This window comes from Triticum aestivum, chromosome 5A (genome assembly GCF_018294505.1).
Source record: "Triticum aestivum cultivar Chinese Spring chromosome 5A, IWGSC CS RefSeq v2.1, whole genome shotgun sequence".
Lineage (NCBI taxonomy): Eukaryota > Viridiplantae > Streptophyta > Magnoliopsida > Poales > Poaceae > Triticum > Triticum aestivum.
In genome coordinates this window covers 648,707,020-648,723,194 of record NC_057806.1, presented here as the reverse complement: position 1 = coordinate 648,723,194, position 16,175 = coordinate 648,707,020, and the positions used below count along the sequence as shown (strand labels likewise).

General features: G+C 45.1%; 1 protein-coding gene and 1 pseudogene across 1 annotated transcript; both read right to left on the bottom strand.

The window, feature by feature from the left end:
- Positions 1 to 390: 390 nt before the first annotated feature.
- LOC123105617 (uncharacterized) lies at positions 391 to 3,845 on the bottom strand. Its single transcript, XM_044527711.1, has 4 exons — positions 3,646 to 3,845; positions 1,865 to 2,509; positions 1,065 to 1,412; positions 391 to 825 (listed from the first exon to the last, which is right to left on the bottom strand). Exons 1-4 carry the CDS (start codon positions 3,748 to 3,750, stop codon positions 538 to 540), a joined length of 1,386 nt encoding a protein of 461 aa, XP_044383646.1. The 5' UTR covers positions 3,751 to 3,845; the 3' UTR covers positions 391 to 537.
- A 3,829-nt stretch (positions 3,846 to 7,674) lies between these two features.
- On the bottom strand, positions 7,675 to 11,801 carry LOC123105616 (uncharacterized; annotated as a pseudogene).
- Positions 11,802 to 16,175: the final 4,374 nt, after the last annotated feature.

Below are 16,175 nucleotides of genomic sequence, written 5' to 3'. Positions count from 1 at the left end.
TGCACCGTCACCCACGCCGGCGCTACCGTTGCCCAGATCGAATGCTGGGGGGGATTCATCTCGCCGACCGAGTATGATGTCCGTGTCAACGAAGGCGTCGACCATGCCTTCATCCTGGGGCTCACCGTGGTTCTGGAGGGTATACGGCTCGACGACGCCGACCAAGAGAGGTCACGCGCCCTCAAGAGGTCACGAGCTAGAAATAATAAGAACTTATAAGTACTGAACTGTGGATATTTTTTATGTGTGCAAGATGTTTGTCTCTTGTTTTGCAATCAGTCGGCCAAATTGGATAGATTTTCACCCAGTTTGATCTAGTTTGTGGGTATTACCTATTGAACTGTCTCAACTCATGCTGCGAAACACTCATGATAGAAGCGACGCGCATGATAAACACACATAATAAGTTTTTCAAATAGATAAGGGTTCTTGCAAACATTTGCTAACAGGGAACTTAAATAGAACATGAGAGAGTACCCTCCCCTCTGCTTGCACTATGTCTAAAAGGAGACCCTGAATGCAGCATGCCCTATCGCCCTAGGGCTCATACTTATGCTGCCTGAATGTGAGGTTCAGGCGCCCGGGTCGAAGATTTGCCTTGTCGGTCACCATAAGCGGTGCACTTTTCGGCATAATGCCGGAGACCCCATGGAATATGAGCCTTGATTGACCACCAAATATCAGAACATCACCAGATTCAAGTTTAATCTTTGAAGCCTTATCAACATCTCTGTCATCACCATACAAGAATTCTGCAGTGTCGCCCAATGAAAAGGAAACAACAGGCAGTCTCTTTTCAAGGCTAGATTCATCTTCATCTTTGTCCTGTCAAGTGACAAAAATCAGTTGGGGCCCAGCTATAGTACTCGTGAAAAAAGCGTTCAGCTGTATTAGCATTCCAACTGTAAAGAAATGGGAGTGTAGACACTATTATGCTGCGAATGCATGTTTACTGAATTAATCCGTCAGCGCTTAGTTCATCCAATAGATTGGTAGCAGAAATAGGAAACGTAATGATGCTAATGTAAGAAAACATATTGTTAAAGAAAGCTTTTCTTTTGTACCTGATGAAGACCTAACTTCCCGCCAGTGGTGTAGAAGTTAACAATGCAGATGTCAGGTGACATCTGAGGAAGTTCTACAGAGGGCTCGGTAGCTCCCTTGCCTCTTTGTTTCAAGAAATCATGGGAAGCTTTAATGGCTTCTTCCACGAACTTAGTCAATTCTTGTGGCATCTGTGGTGGTTGAGCCCCATCAAAGGGTCGTATATCTCCATATGATCTTGAATCTGGATCCCAGTTCTTCCCTAAGCACATCATCCGCAGACTTAACTTACCACCCTCTCTGTAGCCAGGTTGATAAAATCCTCCTGTGCCAACACCAAGTTCCCGACAAAGCTTGATAATTTCAACCTGAGATGCACAACAACAAAAAATGCTTAGAGGTAAGCTTTCTGCATTGAACACGCTTTAAGCGTACTTGAACGCATAACAAGAGATGTACAATAATAAAATCAGTGAAGGAAATATATGTTTCTGGCTTATCAGAGTCCCATTAAGTGTTACGTTGGTTGCAGCAAAGCATGCAGGCAAGAGAATGGAAAGATAACACTTCAGTAATGAGCAAGCAAAACATCTTAAATCTGTTAAATTCCAGAGGCACACAAACGCCTTACATCTGATAAATTCTAATGGCACACAAAAACTGATAGTGATCTAAAACGTCTGATGTTAGTTTACAGATGGAGTAATGTCAAACAACAGTTTTCGTCTGAGCGGTACAAATTAATCATTGGAGATAGGTTAAAACAAACAAATTAAGATGAGAGAACAAACAGAGCAAACCTGTGCAAATATAGACATACCTGATCATCCAGCTTTAAGAAGTTTTTCAGTAGAACCATCCCAGGTCTCAAACGTTGCGGCGGAGCTGCACTGTTTGAAAGCTCCCTTTCGCGCAGCCGTTTTTCTTTGTTGATCTCATGCAAAGGGCGATTTAGCTTGAAAATGCCTTTGCTGTTACCCATGCATATGTCAAATGGAGCAGCTCCTAAATCAGACCCCACAGCTCCAGAGCCAGTTGAAGCGCTACTGGAGTCTAGAGGTTTCGATAGTTGCATCGATGCAACCATTTGGACCAGTGAATCTTGAGATTTCGGTGGTTGAACTTGTTCAGCCATCATCAGCGGTGAATCGAGAGACTTCCATGGTTGAACTGGTGAATCTAGAGACCCCACAGTTCCAGAGCCACATGAAGCACTACTGGAGTTTAGAGGTTTTGATATTTGAATCGATGCAACCGTTTGGACCAGTGGATATTGAGATTTCGGTGGATGAACTTGTTTAGCCATCATCAGCGGTGAATTGAGAGGCTTTCTTGGTTGAACTGGTGAATCTAGAGACTTTGGTAGAACTGGTGTAACCATCTGCGGTTTTTTACTGCTAACAGAGGGAGAAGATGAACTTGGCCCTTCCTTTTGAGGTTCCAAGGACCTTTCAGTTTCAGGACCCTAAAATATAGTTGATATTTATGACTGTTAGCATGAAACAGGATAACATAAAAATCTCTGAAAGACAAGCAAAATGTGCCAACAATCCAAGACACATAAATGTACTTAACTTAAGAAATAAACAGGATGACTATCAAATTGAATTTCACCATGTCAATGCTCACAACCTTATACATGCCTAGACAGAAGTCTACAATTACCAACTGAAATGAGCGAGCAAACACACAGTTCTACAGAGATTATAGGAAAAAAAGCGATACAAAGTAGAAGTTTTTTTTTGAAAGGATACAAAGTGGAAGTTGAAGCAATTGCATAGGGTCCCGGCGTTCTTTCATTCAGATCCAGCAAATCAAACACGGAAAATAAAAACTCCATGGCCACCCCACACTGCAAACGGGTGTCTGTATCCAACTGACAGACAGAACAAAACCTCTACAAACCATTATAAAAAAAAAGATCCCATCTTTAGCGCAGCAACAAAGAGAGCCCAACAAACAACATGCGCAGTCCATCTGCAAGAGTGCCAACTCTGATATTCTGCTAACACATCAGGTGGTACAGTTCCGCAGTCACCAATTCAGACCCTAAGTGATACGCAAATAATGGTTGCTCCTACGAACGACTAACAAATTTGTAAAGTGTCAAAAAAATTGGGTTACGTACGTTCATGAGCTACTCTAGCGCAGAAACAGAGATAAGCCAACAAATAGCATGCCCAATCCATCCACTCTGATAATCTGCTATCACATGAGGTGGCGCATTTGGCGAGCCGCCAATTCAGGCCCCGTCAGGGGCACCAATGCTGAGGGAGGAACGCCGCAATCGGATTCTACTACTTCCGCTTCCGCGGATGCAGACGAGAAGATTCCCAATTTCTTACCAAACCAAAACCCACAACGGACACGGTGCTAACCCCTAAGTCCCGCGGCGCACAAATGCCACGGCGCACTCCAAAGTCCCGGCACCATGCCGCCGTCGCAATCCACAAGCGCCGTCGAGACCCCCAAACCCTAGCCCCGGCGGAACGGCGGGCCGGGAAGACGGACGGAAAGTAGAAAAGAAACCCCCGTATGTTTGCGTCCGTGTATATCAGAACAGAAGAGGCGAAAGAAGGGCTAGGGCAAGGAGGCACGTACGAAGTCGCGCGAGCCCCGGGCCTTCCGCTGCCGGGAGGAGGAGGAGGAGGAGGAGGTCGCCGGGTTCCTTCCGTCGCCGCGGCCACGGCCGCGGCCGCCTGCCATGGGCGCGGTGGCGGAGGCGGAAAAGCAGGGGGCTCTGCTCTGCGCTGCCGTTTCGCCTTTGGTGTGGCTGGTTGTCGACTTGGCCGTTGGCAACAGAGCGGAGCAGAGGAGGCGAACAGGGGACGGTCGCCGTTATTTATGACCCAGTCAGTCAGCGGGCGGGTTCGTGGGCGGAGCGGAACCGACTGGACGGCCCGGATTCCACTCACCTTGGAGTCTTCACCAGATTTCTCTGGAAAAAAAGACCTTGGAGTCTTCACCAGTTCAAGAGAATTTGAAAAAAAAAAGGTGTGAATTTCAGCTACAAAAATACATGAATGTAAGATGCTCTGACTTTTACTTTAAATCGGTTGCATATAGACACGTTTTAGCTTATTTTGTTCACTCGTTTGTACTATGTACTAGTTTGTACTGAAATGTCCAGTACAGTTTCTTTCCGAGCGGAGAAAGTATTAGTCAATTTCAAGATCAAAATAGCCTCGGAATTGAAGAGGGACTTATTTATTTATTTTCACTAGAGGGGGTATGTTAGGGCCCCTCCAATGTCGACCATGAGAACACATATGCTATTCTTCCGGACTCATTCATGAATAATGATATGGGAGCCAGTCATCCAACCTTGTCCCCCTAAAGTTTGCCGTTGTTTTTTAAAGTACACAACACACAAAATAATAGCTTTATCAAATCTTCGATAAGTGAAAATATTCAAATGCAACACTAGTTCAAATGTAAATGTTACAAACAACCTAAGTTTTGCAATAGAATAGTTTAAACTTGAAATCAGCTCGCACATATGTTTACTTGTCCCCTTAAGCGTCCACGGATACTTAATCAGATCTTTCTTAAACCGCTCATGAGTTGTTCAATGTCAAAATTGTTGATTCAATTGGGCAGACTCGTCAAACGTGGCCAGATTTTGATTTATAAAGTTGGATAGGATCACCCATGTTCTCAAATTCCAGGCCTCCGGCAGCATATTCACCCTCATCCTTCACGGTCATCTTGTGCATGATCACAAAACATGTCCTATAAGGTATCCAGATCTCATATTTTTGCAGGTCTTCGAACAAATATAAAACAAGCTTGGTGCACTCCAAATGTCATCTCCTCATCCTTTGTACTAGCTCATTTTTGTCTTTGGGCGAAGTGAGCTCTTTTCTGACCAACTGACCCAGAGATGATCTTGACGAAAGCCGTCCACGACGGATAGATACTTTCAACTAGATTGCTCCCATGTTGTAGTCATGACCATTAACAGTATAGTTGCACGGAGGAGCTTGTCGCTCGGTCAACCTAGAAAATAATAAAGACCGCTGCAGCACATTGATGTCATCATGAGACATTTGCTTGTCAAAGAAAATGTGCCAAATCAAGAGGTCCTGTAATGCAACTACTTTAAGAATGATGGTGAGCTTCTTAATATGACCCTGATATATGCCCTTGTAGAGCATATGGATCATTCTTCCTTCGCTAGTGCATGTAATCAAGATATTCTAGCATACATAGACATCATCTTGCTTTCGAGAGTGCTATGAGCCTTTCGGTGTCTATGTCAATTGGTTCTCTCAAGTACTAAGGTCCAAACATCTCGACCACCGCAGTAGCAAATCTGACCATGGCGTCCGCACATGCGCTCTCAGACATCCGGAGGTACTCATCCCACAAATATGCGGCCGTGTCATTTACAAGCATCCGCCAACCGCAAATGCAACTATGCACTTTTGATAATCAAAGAATCCAATTCTTCCTACGACATCCTTCTTCACTATGAAGTAGTCATCATAGGTCCAGACACCATTGTAGAGCGTGAGCGAACACATTTTTCCGCATCCGAAAGCACTGGAAAAAATTGTCCGCGAATAGGGCATGAGGGTCAAAGTGGTCATCCATCAACATCAAATGTCCTTGTGCCCTGTTTGGATTCAACACTCGATAACCCTTGATCAATCTGTTGAAATTGAGAACATGCCCTTCCGCATGCTCGAGGCATGCTCGACATCTACAAGGACAGATTGCATAGTCGTCGTTTCATGCGCATAAACCTCCTTGTCGGACGACTCATCGGACACCAGATGTCCTGCAAGTGCATATGACTTTGTATGAATTCCACATTAAGTAAGGTTTGCCGATCTAACAAGGAGCAAAAACGAAGGCAATATTATCCCCGTAACTATGTTGTCACTTATGTAGCTATGCTCACACCCAAACTGGAGTTTGGAAATAGCTTACCCTAGTCAGTTGCTAGGATAAACGATAGGGAGAATTAATGCGACGTTTTAGATGAGTAACGTTGGTCCATCACTCAAGAGAACCTGCACCGAGTGAGGGGTGATAAGGATTTTGGAGAGCGTCTCGGCGTGACTACTCACTCAAGTTCGAATACATGCTCGATGTCTGTTTGTCTTCATAGTTGTTCCATCGGAGTTTCTGGTGCCCTCGTATTCTATGTTGAGACGTGCCTTTGATCCATATGCTTACATGCTAGTTGTTGTTGGTCTATCATATGCGATTTGCTGTAATATTGTGATGGTGCTAGTTAGGATTAAGCTTAACCGAAGACCCGCCAATTTATTAACAATTTGCTCATGAGTTTCCAGAAGAAAGAAAAATAGCCCTGCCGAAGCTCCGCCCCTACCTTTCAATAAAACTTAACAACCTAAATTGGAAGGACTTGCATTTTCTGCACCTAGTCCTTCCCCTGAACTTTAGCTCACTACACTTTTCCTTTTCTAAATCTTTCATCATTTTGCGTACCATCCAACTACATTTGCACATATATATTAATTCAAATCTTGATATTTCTAATGCACACATTTCATCAATAATTCAAATTCATTGTTTTTAAATTTAAAAATTCAAAAACAACATAGAGTCCACATGAGGCAATAATTCAAATAAAACATGATACGAAGCACAAGAATCAACTATGAATTTTCCACAGATGCTCAACAAGATCAGCTTGGAGTTAGTTATGAGCTTCTCAGTTCTCGATCATGTGATGTGTTGAGAGGAATCTCTGGATCTGTTTGACCAACTTGAAACACCACAACAACTCTCTGAACATCATTTCCTGCAGCTTCTTGGCCCGCTTCATAGTGAGATCTCTTGTGTCTTGCGATTGTTGAGTTGTCTTCACAAATCTAGTTATTAGTGGCGTGCGGGGTGTGCCCATTGGTGGTGTGCTCGGCGCACACCACTACTACCTCGCCACTCGTAGTTACCGGTGGCATGCTCTCTGCAAACATACCACTGGTTCCTTCAATACTAGTGGTGTGTCACTATTCCTGAATGCTGCCAATAATATGTTTCTGCATTTAGAAAAATATACTAATATGAACTTATAAATGGTGTGCCAGAAGGGGCACACGCCGCTAGTAACCTACTCCCTCCGTAAAGTAATATAAGACCGTTTAGGTCACTGAGTATATATTAGTGGTGTGTGCATACATCACTAGTAAAAAAATCAGTATTAAAAGGAATATTACATTTATTAGATACATTTTGGCACGTTTTGCAAAAATCACACTATAAAATTGTAGATCCATATGCATAAACACTAACAGACCGTATACTTGTTGGTCCTTATAAATGGTGCCAAAAGGGGCACACGCCGCTAGTAACCTACTCCCTCCATAAACTAATATAAGACAGTTTAGATCACTGAGTATATATAGTGGTGTGTGCATACATCACTAGTAAAAAAATCAGTATTAAAAGGTCCATATGCATAAACACTAACCGACCCTATACTTGTTGGTCCTTGTGAGAGCCAGGCGTAAAAAAAGTATGCCCTCCGAAATTCCTACACTTACTTTCTATCCAAACGAGATGTGCTGCGAGTGACCGTCACCAAAAAATAAAAATCTTAGCAGAAGCTGCGGAAAGCGAATCGATCCCTGTCTACAAATGATCCCAACTTCCAGAAATTTGCATATGCGAAGCTTTAATTAACATTGTGCATGAAAGAAGCAAAAGTATTACACCTATGAACCCAGGTTTTACAACAGCTAGATTGGATGTTCTTGCTGACTTCTGCTAACAGGGTACTTAAATTTACCATGAGAGAGTGCCCTACTTCTACTTACATTTAGCCTAAACGGAGGCACTGAATATGCTACCAATCAGTATTGCCTCTCGATTTCCAAACATGCTAATATTGCCTGAATGTGAGATTCAGAAGCCCATCTTGAAGATTCGTCTTGTCGGCAAGCCACTCCGGTGCAGTTCTCGGTTTGATGCTGGAAACCGCGTGGGATATTCTCCTTGATTGGCCACCAAAAATTAGAACATCCCCAGATTCAAGATCAATCTTTGAAGCCAGATCATCTCTTATGCCAGGGTACAAGAATTCTGCACTGTCGCCCAACCAAAACGAAACAACAGGCAATTCCCTAACAAGGCTGGCTTCTGTTACATCCGTGTCCTGTCAAAAGACAAGACTATAAAGTACAGTCGATGGACATCAAAGACTAGTGGCAAGGCGAAAAACACGCTACTGGACGAAGCGGTTCCTTTGTACCTGACGAGGAACAATTGCCGAGATAATTGTGTCAAACCTAACAGTGCACATATCTGGTGACATTGGAGGAAGCTCTACCAAAGGATTGGAAGTACCCCCTCTTTGCTCCAGGAATTCATGGGAGGCTTCAATGGCATCTTCCACGAGCTTCTTGAATATTTTAGGGATATCTGGTTGAGCCCCATCAAGAGGACGCATATCTCCATAAGAGTTTGAATATTGATTCCATTTCTTCCCTAAGCGCATAAACTGTCTTGTGTTAACACCAAGACTACGACAAAGTTGGAAAATTTCAACCTGATACATGCAATAAATAAGCATCAGAGATGAATTCGGCGTATTTGAACACATACAAAAGAGAAGCACAATAATGCAATCAACCAACGAAATGTATATTTATGGCATATAGGAATTTTGAAACTGGTGCTACGCAAATTGCAGCGAAGTGTGCAGATCAGAGAGATTAGAAGTATAAAACTTCAGTCAAGAGCACGCACATTTTCACATGAAAGAACATAAACATGATAGAAATAACTTTTCATACCAACTGAAGAAGTTAACCTGAGAGAAAGAAAGAAAGAGCAAAATGTATAAATGTTAAACATGCCTGATCATTGGCATTTAAGAACTTCTTCAACAGAACCATCCCAGGTCTCAGATGTTGTAATGGAGCAGCATCGTTGTCGCAAACGCATGTATCAAATGGAGCAGGTGTGACGTTGAGTGACTCTTTGTATTGCCTGGGTCTGAGGTTCAGACATCCGGGTCGAAGATTTGCATCGAATGGAGCAGGAGTGATGTTGACTGACCCTTTGTAATTGTATTGCCTGAATGTGAGGTTCAGACGCCCGGATCGAAGATTTGCCCTGTCGGTCACCCAGAGCGGTGCACTTTCCGGTGCAATGCTGGAGACCCCATGGAATATGTGCCTTGATTGACCACCAAATAACAGAACATCACCAGATTCAAGTTTAATCTTTGAAGCCTTAGTATCATCATCTCTGACATCGCCATACAAGAATTCTGCAGTGTCGCCCAATGAAAAGGAAACAACAGGCAGTCCCTTGGCAAGGCTAGATTCCTGTTCATTATTGTCCTGTCAAGTGAGACAAATCAATTAGGTCCAGCTAGTACAGCATACTACAAACAAATGTTTATTGAATTAATCTATGAGCGCCCAGTTCATCCAATAGATTGGTAGCAGAAAAATGAACCGTAATGATGCTAATGTATGGAAACATATTGTTAGAGAAAGCTTTTCTTTTATACCTGATGAAAACCTAACTTCCCGCTAGTGGTGTAGAAGTTAACAATGCAGATGTCCGGTGACATCACAGGAAGTTCTACAGCAGGATTGGTAGCTCCCTTGCCTCTTTGTTTTAAGAATTCATGGGAAGCTGCAATGGCATCTTTCACGTACTTAGTCAATTCTTCTGGTATCTTTGGTGGTTGAGCAGCATCAGAACGTCGTATATCCCCATATAAGCCTGAATCTGGATCCCAGTTCTTCCCTAAGCACATCATCCGTAGACTTAACTTAGCACCTTCTCTGTACCCAGGTTGATAAAATCCTCCTGGGCCAACACCAAGATCTCAACAATGCTTGATAATTTTAACCTGAGATGCAGAACGAAAGACCACTTTGATATATGCTTTCTGCATTGAATATGACTCAGGCATACTTGAACACAAGGTAAAGAGAAGCACAACGATAAAATCAGTAAAGGAAACATATGTTTTTGCTATCAGAATTCCAAGAAGTGTTGTGCAGGTTGCAGTAATGTGTGCAGAAAGACATTGGACGCATAACACTTCAGTAACGAGCAAGCAAAATTGTGGCAAGTGTTATGCAGGTTGCAGCAAAGTGTGCAGACAAGACATGGGACACATAATACTTCAGTAATGAGCAAGCAAAATTCTGAAGGCATACAAGCAAAACAAATTGAATACTAATTTGAAAAAAATAGTTTTCTTTTGCGAGGCACATATTAATCATTCGAGCTAGGATAAAACTGAACGACTTAACATGCGATAATAAACAGAGCAAAATGCATAAATATAGACATACCTGATCATCCGGCTTTAAGAAGTTTTTCAATAGAACCATCCCAGGTCTCAAATGCTGCACTGGAGCAATGTTTGAAAGCTCCTTTGCACGGCGTTTCTCTCTATTGATCTCAAGGAGGCCGTGTTTGAGAATGACAGTGCCTTTGCTGTTACCCATGCATATATCAAATGGAGCAGCTCCTAAATCAGACCCCGCAGCTCCAGAGCCACTTGAAGCGCTCTTGGACTTTGGTGATTGAACTGGTGAATCAAGAGACTTCGGTAGACCTGGTATAACCATCTGCAGCATCGATTCTGTACTGCTAACTGAGGGAGAAGATGAACAGGGCCCTTCCTTTTGAGATTCCAAGGACCTTTCAGGACCCTATAAATATAGTTGATATTTATGTCTGTTAGAATGAAACAGGATAACAGTGATATCTCTAGAAGACCAGCAAAATGTGCAACCAATATAAGATACATAAATGTACTTAACTTCAGAAAAAAGCAGGCATGACTGTCAAGTGTCAAATTGAATTTCATCATGTCAATGCTCATAACCTTTTAATGGCCGATACAAGACTGAAAGTCTACAATTTCCCAATTGAAATGGGCGAGCAAACATACAATTCTACAGATATTATGTAGAAAAGAGCAATACAAAGTGTAAGCAAAGCAATGGCACACGGTGCCGCGTTCTTTTATTCAGGTCCAGCAAATGAAACACACACAAAAACAAAATTTCCATGGCCACCCCACACTGCAAATGGGTGACTGTATTCATGTTGTTTGTTCAAAAGCAGAAAGTGTCTGATACTTCAACTGACAGACATAACAAAACCTCTATAAATAACTAAAATAGCATTTTCAGCGCAGCAAGGAAACCTCTGCAACTCTGACATTCTGCTAGCAGGTCCGGTGGTAGAGTTCCTCAGCCACCAATCCAGACCCTAATTCGAGGCCCCATCAGGGGCACCAATGCTGAGGAAGGAACGCTGCAATTCGATACTAATACTTCCGCGGTCGCAGAGGAAAAGATTCCTACAGTAATTTCGTACCAAACCAAAACCCACAACGGACCCGGTGCTGAAGCTGAGCTCTAACCGCCGCGCCAAACGAATGCCACGGCGCCGCGCATTCCGAAAACCCGGCACCACATCGCCCTCGGCAACCCGTGGCCGGCGGCGAGATGCGCGAGAACCCCAAACCCTAGCTCCATGGGAACGGCGGGCCGGAAAGACGAACAGAAACAAACCCCCGTTTGTTTGCGTTCGCCGGAAAAAAAGAAGACGAAAAAAGGGCTGGGGAAAGGAGGCACGTACGAACTCGCGCGAGGCCCGGGGCTTCTGCCGCCGGGAGGAGGAGGTGGCCAGCTTCCTTCCATCGCCGCCGCCGCCCTCCATGCGCGCAGTCGCGGAAGCGGAAAAGCAGGGGGCTCTGCTCTGCTCTGCCGTTTCGCCTTTCGTCTGGCTGGCGACTTGCACGTTGCCGCGAACAGGGAACGACGGTCGCCGTTACTATAAATCTGCTATTCTATTCATCCCTCATTTTAGCCAGGCCATTATCACCAACATCAAAACTTTTTTTTTACGGGGGTAAAGAGAGTTTTATTACATATGAATAGAGTTACAGTTGAGGGGCCAAATGTCCTCGATACATGGTGGAACCGAACCAAGCCACACAGCCGTAGCTCGTTCGGACCGGCTATATTTCGCCAGACAATCGGCAACTCTATTTTGAAGTCTACTAATCTTTTGTGGAAAAAACTCCCTACTACCAAGCAGATCTTTGATTTCCAGAACTATATGACCGTATCGCGAATGAACCAACGCACCGTTAGTCAAGCTAGACAGGGCTTCCGAGGAGTCCGTTTGCACAACCACTGGGAGATCAGAGTGCTGCATGGCCAAGGCCATACCCTGCATGATCGCATGTAGCTCAGCTTCGAGTGGATCGTTGCAATGAAAGATATATCGATACGCGACCATCAGAATCTCCCCTTTCTCGTTTCTAAGCACCATCCCTGCTGCAGCAGAGCCATCCTCTTGGAGAAACGACCCATCAACCGAGAGCGCCACGGTTCCCTGCGCCGGGGCTGGCCATGGAGCTGCAAGACGCTCCATCATGTGCCTCGGCCTGTCCATATCCACAGTAGTCATCTTCCCCTTTAGGATATCTTCAGTAGAGTAGCGGCCAACTAACTTGATCGATTTGTAGTAACTATCCAGGTACTCGACGGTAGACGGCATCGGAGGGGCTGCCTTCCGATGGGTCATATCATTCCGCAACTGCCAAATCCTCCAAACAAGCAGGATGAGCAAATCACGGACATCTTCCGAGCACCTGGCCAGCAAGGAAACCAGCCATTCTTTCCCATCAGAGATGATAGCCTCGTCTCCAGGGAGTGGCCATCTTCGTCGCATATTTATCCATAAAATTCTTGCATGGGTGCAGGTTACTAATGCATGGAAAGAGTCCTCCACCTCAACACCACACAGCGGGCAGGTGGACGTCGTAGACAGGTGTCTATAGGATTTACATAGTTGTGTAGCTAGTGTACCCGTTGCACACCTCCAAGCCGTAATCTTCATCTTCTGAGGAACCTTGGACTTCCATATATAGTTCCAGCTTGATCGGTTCCCCTCCGGGTTGGTGCTAGATGCACCATTTGCAAAGCTATCGTTGTGTTCGTAAGTGGCCAGCTTGTAGGCACTTCTTACAGTGAATTGTCCACTCTTTTTCGGGTGCCAAGACAGAAAATCATCACGTTGGTGTGGCGAGGGTCGGATTTTTAGAATGTGCTCAATATCCATATCCCAGAAAAAACTCCCTCGGCCGATCATACCTCCAAGCACCATTGTCATCAAGGAAATCAGAAACCCAGTTGAAACGACAGTTCCGTTTAGGAGTGATCGGACGGAATGAGTGAGGGCGCGAGATCCACGGATCACGCCATGTCCGGATCATTGTACCATTACCAACATGCCATAAGACCCCCTTCTTGATAAGCGCAAGGCCATGCAAAACTCCTTTCCACACCTCCGAACCGGAGTTCGGGAAGACTGTATCAAGTAGCTGACCAGAGGGGTAATATTTAGCTTTCAGCAGATGCGCACATAAGCTATCCGGATTGTCGATAAGCCTCCGGGCCTGTTTGGCGAGCAAAGCCTGGTTAAAAGCCCTCATGTCCCGGAAACCCATGCCACCCATGGATTTCGGTAACCGTAGTCTGTCCCAGCTCATCCAAGCCATTTTCCTTTTGTCGTTCTCCACCCCCACCAGTATTGGCGAATCATACGAGTCAGGTCATCACACACTGAGTAGGGGATTTTGAAAATACTCATAAGATAGGTCGGAATGGCCTGAGCTACCGCCTTGATCAGAACCTCTTTGTTGCCAGAAGACATGTATTGCTCACTCCAGTCGACAAGAACTTTCCTTAGCCGTTCCTGTAATGACACAAACTTTCCCTTGTGCATCCTGCCTTCAGGTATCGGCAACCCCAAATATTTGGGCTCAAAAGCTTCCTGGGTAACTTCCAGAATATTTTTAACTTGCGTAGCAACAACTTGTTGGCACTGGTTTGAGAAGAGGATGGAACATTTGGACGGGTTTATCAGCTGACCAGTCGCCGTCGCAAACGTGTTCAACAAACCTTTCACTAATAGTGCCTGCTGTTCTGTTGCCTGGAAGAACAGTAGGGAATCATCTGCAAACAGAAGGTGGGAAATTTCCGGTGCCCCCCTGCATATTCTTATCCCTTCAAGGCCATCTTGTTGCGTCGCCTTATGAATCAAGGAGGATAGAGCATCAGCAACAAACAAGAAGAGGAAGGGAGATAACGGGTCACCTTGACGGAGTCCTCTTGAGGGAGAAAAAGAATCCAACAGCTTCCCATTAAACTTCACCGCATACTTCACAGATGAAACACACGCCATGACACGGGAGATCCACACAGGAGAGAAACCCCATTTTGCCAAAGCCCGCTCCAAGAAATCCCAGTCCACACGATCGTAGGCCTTCGACAGGTCTAGTTTGTACGCACACAGCCCGGGGCCCGAGTGCCGTACAGATTGTATATGATTGATGCATTCGAAGGCAATCATCAAATTATCAGAGATCAAACGTCCTGGGATGAAAGCACTCTGGTTTTCAGATATAAGTTCTGTCAGAAGAGGCCGGAGTCTGTTCACCAAACACTTGGAGACCACCTTATAAAGCACATTACACAGGCTAATAGGGCGGAAATCTTTCAGTTCCTGCGGGTGGGGAACTTTAGGAATAAGCACTATAGTTGTGTCGTTCACACCATCAGGCATCACACCAGATAAGAAGAACTGTTGAACTGCAGCAATAATCTCCGTTTTGACTAAACCCCAGTTGCGCTGGTAAAACCTGGCCGGGAGGCCATTGCAGCCCGGGGCTTTGAGGGGCCCGATCTGGAACAAAGCATCCGAGATTTCCTCCTCGGTGTAAGGTCTACACAGTGATTCATTCATCTCCACTGAAACTTTAGGCTGTATACAATCAAGAACCCCATCCGGTGAAAGGGTTGGGTCCTTAGTAAAGATCTCCTTGAAGTAGGAGGATGTCATTCTCTCCATATCTGACGGAACGTGACACCAAGAACCATCTTGCTTCTGCAAACGGCGTATGAGGTTTCTACGAGCTCGCTAGACAGCTCTTCTGTGCAGAAACTTGGTGTTCCGTTGCCCTTCCTTTAACCAATCAACACGAGACCGTTGGAGCCAAAGCATCTCCTCACGGTATAACAGCTCATCCAATTCGTTCATCTTTGCACGAATGACAACATAGTCAGAACCCGTCATCTGTAACTCGTCAAGTTGTGATCACAGCTTCTCGATCTCCTTCAACATGTTACCAAACTTAATTTTACTCCACTCTTTTAAATCCTTAAGCACCTCCTTCAGGGATTTTGCTACCAAACCCAAGCTGCCAGGTTGTTTGTGTCTGTTCCACGCCCTGGCTAGCATGTCAGGTAAAGTATGGTCCCGTTCCCACATTATCTCATAGCGTAGAGTGGGTACCCGACGTCTCTCATCTTGCTGACCCTCCATCTGGATCAAGATGGGGCAGTGATCCGAACAGGGAGTGGCCAGATGGGTCACCTTCGCGGCGGGGAAAGAGTCCCGCCATGATTCATCAGCGCAAGCACGGTCCAGTTGGACCTGAACATTCCGATCCGCCTGCTGACCATTGTTGTAGGTGAAAGGATAACCTGAAAAGCCCAGGTCTTCCAACCCGCATCTTTCCAAGCAATCTTTAAACGCCACCATTTGAGCTTCAGACCGCGGTGTACCAGAGAGGTGCTCATGTTTCCAAAGTGCCTCATTAAAATCTCCGCACACCACCCATGGCTCCCGTGAGCTGGCCCTAAGCCCACACAGTTGCTCCCACATCCGATGACGATTCTCAACACGTGGCTCCCCATAAATAAAAGTTCCTCGCCAAGAAGTGCCCGAACCGCCATCTACTACCTTGACGTCAATAAAACGGCTGCAAGAATCTAGCACCATCACTGTCAACGACTCATCCCAGAACAGAGCCAAACCACCACTTCTTCCATCGCTACTCACACCATGAAAGCCTTTCAACCCGAGTCTCCAACGCAGCTTTTCCACCTTAACAGAATCCTGTCTAGTCTCATAGAGGAAGACTAGTTTGGGGAAGTTGGCTTTTGAGAGGGCTAAGACCTCACGAACTGTCCGGCGGTTCCCCCCCCCCCCGGCAGTTCCAGAACAGTATATTCATTGCGTCCGGCGGTCCTCCTTGCGGGAGGTCGCCGATATCTCATTTGTAATAAGCTCCTGTGACAGTCTGGCGTGTTTGCTGCTAGACG

Excerpts from the sequence above, each read along its gene's own strand:
- LOC123105617 (XM_044527711.1), bottom strand. The coding sequence starts at position 3,750 with ATGGCAGGCGGCCGCGGCCGTGGCCGCGGCGACGGAAGGAACCCGGCG. Across the intron at positions 2,510-3,645 it reads CCCGGGGCTCGCGCGACTTC|GGTCCTGAAACTGAAAGGTC; the intron begins GTACGTGCCTCC and ends ACTATATTTTAG. Across the intron at positions 1,413-1,864 it reads TCTTAAAGCTGGATGATCAG|GTTGAAATTATCAAGCTTTG; the intron begins GTATGTCTATAT and ends TGTGCATCTCAG.